The sequence below is a fragment of the Musca vetustissima genome, unplaced genomic scaffold (assembly GCF_032173495.1).
Source record: "Musca vetustissima isolate MV318-11 ecotype Yass unplaced genomic scaffold, APGP_CSIRO_Mvet_v1 utg22941, whole genome shotgun sequence".
NCBI classification, from domain to species: Eukaryota; Metazoa; Arthropoda; class Insecta; order Diptera; family Muscidae; genus Musca; species Musca vetustissima.
In genome coordinates, this window is record NW_026878597.1 from 14,125 (window position 1) to 24,309 (window position 10,185).

The following is a 10,185-nucleotide window of genomic DNA, read 5'->3' on the forward strand; positions in this document are numbered from 1 at the left end:
ACGGTTTATTTGGGATACCATTTGTATTTAGTTTTTGCACAATAGTCAGGCTTTTTATAAAAACAACAAATTGGGACTCAGCCTGACTATTTTCCAAAAAAAAAATACAAATGGTAATGGCAATATACAATATATATAACCAATGGGGAGAATATCCCAACAAAAAACCAGTAAAGAAAGTAGTAAAGTCGGACGAGCCGACTATATGATACCCTTCACCACTTTGGGTATATTCAACAGATGAATCCTAACAGACGTCGCATTTTTAAAGGACCAGTAAAATGAAATTGGAACCATAAACACGCCATTCTGCAACCGATACTAAATTGTTCATTTGGTCAGATATAGAAGCTATATCTAAATCTGAACCGATTTCAGAAAAGTTAACACACATCTAGACCTAATTCATTACGCTGTGCCAAATTTAGTCCAAACCGAAAGATATTAAGGGAATTTGGTGCACCATTTACATTAAATCGGACGAAAATATATATGGGAGCTATATCTAAATCCGAACCGATTTTCAGGAAACTTAACATACATCTTTCTAGAGATAATTCATTACGCTGTGCCAAATTTCGTGCAAATTAAAAGATATATAGGGACTTTGATGTACCATTTACATTAAATCGGACGAAAATATATATGTGAACTATATATAAATCTGAACCGATTTTCAGGAAACTTAACACACATAATTCTAGACCTAATTTGTTACGCTGATTCTATGCATATTCTCAAAAGGAACCATGTGTCTGTCTCGTTTCCTTTTGCCTGTTACAAACTTATGTACAAAGACATAATTCCTTGTACCACAGTGTGGTGAAGGGTATAAAAAGAATTTGGTTCAAGAACCTCAAAATACCAAAAATTTGGGGGTACCGTTATATGGGGACTACCAGAAAAACTGGACCTATATTTATAATTTTTAGTGGAGTAATTTGGTATCCAATAAGAACCCAATGTACAAAATTTCAGAGAATTCAGTTATAAAACGAGCCCAAGAACCCGAAAATACGGAAAATTGGGGGTACCCTTATATGGGGGCCTTCCGAAAAATTGACCTTTATTTATAATTTTTGGTAGGGAGATTTGCTACCCAATAAGAACTCAAAGTACCAAATTTCAACGAATTCGGTTGAAAAATGCGATCAAAAGCCCCAAAATACCGAAAATTTGGGGGTACCCTTATATGGGGGCTATTAGAAAAAATGGACCTTTATTTATAATTTTTGGTAGGGAGATTTGCTACCCAATAGGAACACAATGTACCAAATTTCAGTGAATTCGGTAAAAAAATGCGATCAAAACCCCCAAAATACCGAAAATTGGGGGTAATCTTATATTGGGGTTATCCGAAAAAATTGACCTTTATTTATAATTTTTGGTTGGGAGATTTGCTACCCAATAAGAACTCAGAGTACTAAATTTCAGCGAATTCAGTTAAAAAACGCGCTCAAGAACCTCAAAATACCGAAAATTTGGGGGTACCCTTATATGGGAGGTATGTCTAAACGTGGACCGATTTTCTCCAATTTCAATAGGGTTCGTCCTTGGGCCAATTAAGTGATCTGTGCCAAATTTCATCCAAATCGGATCATAAATGCGACCTGTACTTTGTTAACAAAAATACATGGACGGACAGACGGACATGCATAAATCGACTCAGAAAGTGATTCTATGCATATTCTCAAAAGGAACCATGGGTCTATCTCCATTATTTTTGCCTGTTACAAAAATATGCACAAAGACATAATACCCTGTACCACAGTGTGGTGAAGTGTATTACTAAGGGAACTTATGAGGATCAGTGGCGTTATCCGAAAATATAGTCTTCCCTGCCTTACCCCTCTGCGAACAATGCCATGCATTCCCCACTAATAAATAGTTTTTTTATAAAAACAACAAACTGGGATTCAGCCTGACTATTCGGCAAAAACAAAAATAAATTAGCAAAAAACGCCGTGGGCCGATCTTGATAACGCGTGTCTAAAATCATCAAAATACTGACATTTAAATGGCTATACCAAAAAGGAGACCACGATTGAAAACCCCTAGTAAGAAATTGGGAGTTAGGGGCTATGCCTAAATGTGGACCATTATAGCACATTTTCGAACCTGACCTTTCAATTTTGTACCTTGATATCATCTAAAGTTAGTATGAATCCAACATATGTACAGTCGGGTGGAAATGGTTATGTCGACATAGAATACTCTGTAGGATATAAGCCGACAATTTCGGGTTTAGAATATCCCCCATTCTATGGTGGAATACAGTTTTATGGGGACAACCCCAACACACGAAACAAATAAGTTAACTATTTTAATATAAAAAGGGATTATATGGGGACTACCACAAAAAGGGGGCGAATATTAATAATTTTTATTACGAAAATTGTTTCCAAATAGGAATCCTAAATACCAAGTTACAGCGAATTCGGTAGAAAATGCACTCAAAACGGCTAAACAACGAAATCTTGAGCGTACCGATTAATGGGGACTACCCAAAAAAATATTTGACAACTTTTTGGCGGGAAGATTTGATACCTAATTAGAACCCAACATACCAAATTAATTCTAATTTGATCATAAAAATTTTTCCAAAATCGTCAACCGCTTATTTTAAGCGCACCGTTACCCCTTAAAGTTGACCGATATTGATCATTTTACTAGAGAGATTTCGTAGCAATTGGGAATCCGAAATAACTAATTTAAATTGTTTCGGTTGAAACCTCCCCAAAATTTGGAAGGTACCTTTATATGTGAGCTGCCCAAAAAAGTGGACCGATATTGACACTTTTTAATGTGGAGATTTGGTACCTAATAAAAACACAAACCTCACAATATCCAAAATATGGGGGCTACGCCTAAACGTGGTCCGATATAGCCTATCTTCGAAATTGACCTGCCTGCAGACAAAATACAATTCTATGCAAAATTTTGGTAAGTCTAGAGTTGAGAGTTTAGAGGTAAATTCTATGTATATAAAAGATATACATAGAATTTTACGCTGATCAGAAAGGTATGTACTTTATAGGATCGGAAATGATTATCTCGATGAGTAACAAACGGAAAAATAAACTTAACTTAAAAAGATTTTTTGAAACCGAGATTGGGGAACCCTTAATACTTTAGTTAAAAAATGGGAAATGTATAGTTATATGACATGAAGACTTTCTACCCTATAATAACACAAAACGCAAAATTCAGGTGGGCCCATATAGATCGTCGCTGTATTTATTAAGTTACAACAAATCAATCCAGTCTGTCAACATATGTCGTCCATATACTTGTAGCAATATTTCCAAGTCTATAGACTTGGAAATATGTAGACCCAAACAAAACAAAAACATTTATACATTTTTATTGTTTAAATAAATAACTACCTTATAATTTAATTTAGGAATAATTTCTCTTAACCTAATAACATTTTAACCATAAAAACGACGACGTCCACCGAAACGACGGAAACTACGACGACCATAAAATCCGCGTCGGTAAAAACCTCCACCACCGCCTCCGTAAAAACCACCTCCATAGATGCCTCCTACACCATAATAAGGTACCGGGGGTGGATAGATACCAACGAACACTTGACGTCTATGGCGAACTTGTGGTTCTAAAATTGGCAAATCCGCATGGCTGTTTGTCAACACATCAGTATCAGCAGCAACATTTTCACCTTGAATATTTTCCAATTCCTGAACTTCTTCACAATTTGCGGCATTGCAAAATAGGCCTACTAATAGACCATAAAATATCAAAACTACAAATTTACTCATAATTTCGTTTAACGATATCAAATTTATAATGGACTACTCTTTCTCGGATTAACAAATGACTATTCGATATTCATGTAAAAACCTTGAATATATAGAAATTCTTCTAGTCTTTTCTTTAATTATGTATTTCGAAATTTGCGACGATCATCAAGAATGACTATCGTATTTTGTTTCAATAGAGAATGGAGATCACAACCATTATTATTTAAATTTCTTTTGATATGCATGGAATTATGTTTATGTGTTTTCAATAGCTTCATTCATATTTCAGTAGCAACAATGTGACGTTAAAATCTTAATTATACCCTACACAACTATGTTGTCAGGGTATTAAAGCTTTGTGCAGCCCCAAGAGTTTGTAACGCCGCGAAATATTGGTCCTAGAGCCACCTTTAAGTATACCGATCGTCATATCTCGACTAGCTGAGTCGATCTAGACATGTGTGTCCGTCCGTCTGTCCATTATAATTTGTAAACACGATACAGGCCACAGTTATGGACCAATCTTCACGAAATTGTGCATGTACGATGGGTTCTGGCCAATGAAGACCTCTATTGTTTTTGGTAAAGATCGGTTAATAGTTAGGGGATGAAATGGACCAAAAACTTTATTTTTGTCGGTTTTTCTGGTCGCTCCAGAGGCCGCAATTATGGCCCAAACACCGCGAAGTTTTGCATGGAGAAGCGGATCGGGCCAGAGAATAAGCATGCCTGTTTTGATAAAGATCGGTCAACATTTAGCGGGTCAAATGGACCCTAACTTTTGTGTGAAAAATGACAACATTTGTATTCTATAGCGTATATATTTACCACTGAAGGACGTAGACCCGAGATGTTGATAGTATATCCAAGAGGAGTGGTTGATCTTTTAATTGATACCAATTATATTGTCGTAGGTACTCGGATGCGGGAGTTACACTTAAATATTTACAGGTGTTTACGTATTCAGATATTATTTAATAACCTATTACCACACTGGAGGGCTGAAATATAGCGTGGATCGCTTTGAAATATTCCATGAGGTTCCAGTTATGGTCAAGGAAAAGGCCTAAAATGTTAGGTGATGATCAGATAATAATTTTTCGGATGAAGTGGACCGAAAAGTTAATTATTTGTACTTTTTGAGTCGAAAGCCGAACATCACAACACAACCCATGGTGAAGGGAATCTGGACAAGTATGTAGAGGGGCTGTACTGATTATTAGTAACATTTGCTGACCTCTAGCCAGTCAAAAGTGTGCAAATATCGAGAAATATTGCCCAATCTCAGAATATAGAACCACAGAAAGTTAGATTTTCATGGACGTTGTGTAGGGTATCGTATGGTCGGCCCCGTCCGACTATACTGCTCCGCTCACTGGTTTTGTTTTGTTTCAGTTCTGTTGAATACCCTACAGAACTATGTTGGTAAGCTATAGTGAATTTATTATGGGCCAAGCCAACATAACACAGTGTGGCAATACCCTGTACCACAGTGTCTTTGTGCATATCGAGCCATATTCGCAAAAAAAAAACTTAACCCTCAAATTTACAGGAGAAGGTTTGTTTTAATAAATTCAAATTTAATAAAGCTATTATTTTGAAATTAAGAACTATAGTTGTGTTATGAACTAGTTTTGTTTTAAACTGTAGTTCTAAATATGAATAAACCTGACTTATTTAAAACAAACCATCTCCTGTTAAATTTCAAATTTGCGGGTTAAGTTTTTTTGGCGAATATGGCTCGATATGTTTGTAACAGGAAACGATATAGACCCATGGTTCCTTTTGAGAATATGCATAGAATCACTTTCTGAGTCGATTTATGCATGTCCGTCCGTCCGTCTGTAGATGTTAAATTGTAAACAAAGTACAGGTCGCATTTATCATCCGATTTGGATGAAATTTGGCACAGCTCATTTATTTGGCCCTATTGAAGTTGGGAAATATCGGTTCGGAATTAGATATAGCTCCCATATATTATTTCGTCCGATTTATGATAAATGGTGCACCAAAGTCTCTTAATATCTTTCAATTTGCACGAAATTAAACGTAGCGTACTAAATTAAGTCTAGAATGATGTGTGCTAAGTTTCGTGGAAATCGGTTCAGAGTTAGATATAGCTCCCATATATTATTTCGTCCGATTTAAGATAAATGGTGCACCAAAGTCCCTATATATATTTCGATATGCACGAAATTTGGCACAGTGTATTGAATTAAGTCAGGAATGATGTATGTTAAGTTTCGTGAAAATCGGTTTAGATTTAGATACAGCTTTCATATATATTTTCGTCCGATTCAAGGTAAATGGTGTGCCAAAGTCCCTAAATATCTTTCGATTTGCACAAAATTTGGCACAGCACACTAAATTAAATCTGGAGTGATGTGTATTAAATTTCGTGAATATCGGTAAGTGGTGCGCCATCGGTAAATCGTTCTTATTTTCCTAATCCGTAAATTCCAGAAGACCTATAACCTATATTCTATAAAAATTTCGATCAAAAGAATTTAGATAGGGTCCCCAAAGACGAAAAATCGATATTCATATATTTCCATCGTCCTTTCAATCTTTTATCCAATATATTTATATAATAACACAAAACGCAAAATTCAGGTGGGCCCATATAGATCGTCGCTGTATTTATTAAGTTACAACAAATCAATCCAGTCTGTCAACATATGTCGTCCATATACTTGTAGCAATATTTCCAAGTCTATAGACTTGGAAATATGTAGACCCAAACAAAACAAAAACATTTATACATTTTTATTGTTTAAATAAATAACTACCTTATAATTTAATTTAGGAATAATTTCTCTTAACCTAATAACATTTTAACCATAAAAACGACGACGTCCACCGAAACGACGGAAACTACGACGACCATAAAATCCGCGTCGGTAAAAACCTCCACCACCGCCTCCGTAAAAACCACCTCCATAGATGCCTCCTACACCATAATAAGGTACCGGGGGTGGATAGATACCAACGAACACTTGACGTCTATGGCGAACTTGTGGTTCTAAAATTGGCAAATCCGCATGGCTGTTTGTCAACACATCAGTATCAGCAGCAACATTTTCACCTTGAATATTTTCCAATTCCTGAACTTCTTCACAATTTGCGGCATTGCAAAATAGGCCTACTAATAGACCATAAAATATCAAAACTACAAATTTACTCATAATTTCGTTTAACGATATCAAATTTATAATGGACTACTCTTTCTCGGATTAACAAATGACTATTCGATATTCATGTAAAAACCTTGAATATATAGAAATTCTTCTAGTCTTTTCTTTAATTATGTATTTCGAAATTTGCGACGATCATCAAGAATGACTATCGTATTTTGTTTCAATAGAGAATGGAGATCACAACCATTATTATTTAAATTTCTTTTGATATGCATGGAATTATGTTTATGTGTTTTCAATAGCTTCATTCATATTTCAGTAGCAACAATGTGACGTTAAAATCTTAATTATACCCTACACAACTATGTTGTCAGGGTATTAAAGCTTTGTGCAGCCCCAAGAGTTTGTAACGCCGCGAAATATTGGTCCTAGAGCCACCTTTAAGTATACCGATCGTCATATCTCGACTAGCTGAGTCGATCTAGACATGTGTGTCCGTCCGTCTGTCCATTATAATTTGTAAACACGATACAGGCCACAGTTATGGACCAATCTTCACGAAATTGTGCATGTACGATGGGTTCTGGCCAATGAAGACCTCTATTGTTTTTGGTAAAGATCGGTTAATAGTTAGGGGATGAAATGGACCAAAAACTTTATTTTTGTCGGTTTTTCTGGTCGCTCCAGAGGCCGCAATTATGGCCCAAACACCGCGAAGTTTTGCATGGAGAAGCGGATCGGGCCAGAGAATAAGCATGCCTGTTTTGATAAAGATCGGTCAACATTTAGCGGGTCAAATGGACCCTAACTTTTGTGTGAAAAATGACAACATTTGTATTCTATAGCGTATATATTTACCACTGAAGGACGTAGACCCGAGATGTTGATAGTATATCCAAGAGGAGTGGTTGATCTTTTAATTGATACCAATTATATTGTCGTAGGTACTCGGATGCGGGAGTTACACTTAAATATTTACAGGTGTTTACGTATTCAGATATTATTTAATAACCTATTACCACACTGGAGGGCTGAAATATAGCGTGGATCGCTTTGAAATATTCCATGAGGTTCCAGTTATGGTCAAGGAAAAGGCCTAAAATGTTAGGTGATGATCAGATAATAATTTTTCGGATGAAGTGGACCGAAAAGTTAATTATTTGTACTTTTTGAGTCGAAAGCCGAACATCACAACACAACCCATGGTGAAGGGAATCTGGACAAGTATGTAGAGGGGCTGTACTGATTATTAGTAACATTTGCTGACCTCTAGCCAGTCAAAAGTGTGCAAATATCGAGAAATATTGCCCAATCTCAGAATATAGAACCACAGAAAGTTAGATTTTCATGGACGTTGTGTAGGGTATCGTATGGTCGGCCCCGTCCGACTATACTGCTCCGCTCACTGGTTTTGTTTTGTTTCAGTTCTGTTGAATACCCTACAGAACTATGTTGGTAAGCTATAGTGAATTTATTATGGGCCAAGCCAACATAACACAGTGTGGCAATACCCTGTACCACAGTGTCTTTGTGCATATCGAGCCATATTCGCAAAAAAAAAACTTAACCCTCAAATTTACAGGAGAAGGTTTGTTTTAATAAATTCAAATTTAATAAAGCTATTATTTTGAAATTAAGAACTATAGTTGTGTTATGAACTAGTTTTGTTTTAAACTGTAGTTCTAAATATGAATAAACCTGACTTATTTAAAACAAACCATCTCCTGTTAAATTTCAAATTTGCGGGTTAAGTTTTTTTGGCGAATATGGCTCGATATGTTTGTAACAGGAAACGATATAGACCCATGGTTCCTTTTGAGAATATGCATAGAATCACTTTCTGAGTCGATTTATGCATGTCCGTCCGTCCGTCTGTAGATGTTAAATTGTAAACAAAGTACAGGTCGCATTTATCATCCGATTTGGATGAAATTTGGCACAGCTCATTTATTTGGCCCTATTGAAGTTGGGAAATATCGGTTCGGAATTAGATATAGCTCCCATATATTATTTCGTCCGATTTATGATAAATGGTGCACCAAAGTCTCTTAATATCTTTCAATTTGCACGAAATTAAACGTAGCGTACTAAATTAAGTCTAGAATGATGTGTGCTAAGTTTCGTGGAAATCGGTTCAGAGTTAGATATAGCTCCCATATATTATTTCGTCCGATTTAAGATAAATGGTGCACCAAAGTCCCTATATATATTTCGATATGCACGAAATTTGGCACAGTGTATTGAATTAAGTCAGGAATGATGTATGTTAAGTTTCGTGAAAATCGGTTTAGATTTAGATACAGCTTTCATATATATTTTCGTCCGATTCAAGGTAAATGGTGTGCCAAAGTCCCTAAATATCTTTCGATTTGCACAAAATTTGGCACAGCACACTAAATTAAATCTGGAGTGATGTGTATTAAATTTCGTGAATATCGGTAAGTGGTGCGCCATCGGTAAATCGTTCTTATTTTCCTAATCCGTAAATTCCAGAAGACCTATAACCTATATTCTATAAAAATTTCGATCAAAAGAATTTAGATAGGGTCCCCAAAGACGAAAAATCGATATTCATATATTTCCATCGTCCTTTCAATCTTTTATCCAATCCTTGCTCATAAAACCATATTAACACAGAAACTACTGAACAAATGCCTCATATTGAATATTGTGAAAATATCTTTTTCACCCTACCATACCTGGACCGGTCTAAAGTTCAATAAAATTACAAACACTTCAGTTGGAAAAATGTAAAATTCTGGTAATATGGCGGGATCTTATATGGGGCTATGTCAATATTTGGACCCTTGAACCTGTCTAAACCTCAATAAAATAACTGTAATAGATTTGAAGTTCATACCAACAACTCTACGGGACATTATTAGCAATCTTAGCATACATCAATTTAGACCTAAGTAAATACCCTTTGCGTAATTTTGTCTCAATCGGTCTTTGGGTCTTTGGTGCACCATTTACTTAATATCTAAAGCTGAACTGATTTCAACCAAACTTGGCCCACATCAGTCTATACCTAATTCAATACTCTGTGCAAAATTTTGTATCAATCGAACCAATATTGGGAGTTTGGTGCACCATTTACCTAAAATCGGACGAAACTATATATGGGAGCTTTATCTAAATCTGAAACGATTTCAACCAAACTTAGCATACATATAATCTAGACCTAATTCAGTACTCTGTGCAAAATTGTGTCTCAATCGGACAGACATTGGCAGTATGGTGCTCCATTTACTTAAAATCGGACGAAACTATATATAGGGTTC

General features: G+C 35.8%; 2 protein-coding genes across 2 annotated transcripts; both read right to left on the minus strand.

Annotated features, from left to right (window-relative positions):
• Positions 1-3,431: 3,431 nt before the first annotated feature.
• Positions 3,432-3,782, minus strand: LOC133323360 (uncharacterized). The gene has a single exon (XM_061532298.1). It carries the CDS (start codon positions 3,780-3,782, stop codon positions 3,432-3,434), a length of 351 nt encoding a protein of 116 aa, XP_061388282.1.
• Positions 3,783-6,598: 2,816 nt separating this feature from the next.
• On the minus strand, positions 6,599-6,949 carry LOC133323361 (uncharacterized). The gene has a single exon (XM_061532299.1). The coding sequence runs from the start codon at positions 6,947-6,949 to the stop codon at positions 6,599-6,601; it is 351 nt and encodes a 116-aa protein (XP_061388283.1).
• Positions 6,950-10,185: the final 3,236 nt, after the last annotated feature.

Coding starts and splice junctions, on each gene's coding strand:
- LOC133323360 (XM_061532298.1), bottom strand. CDS start 3,782: ATGAGTAAATTTGTAGTTTTGATATTTTATGGTCTATTAGTAGGCCTA.
- LOC133323361 (XM_061532299.1), bottom strand. CDS start 6,949: ATGAGTAAATTTGTAGTTTTGATATTTTATGGTCTATTAGTAGGCCTA.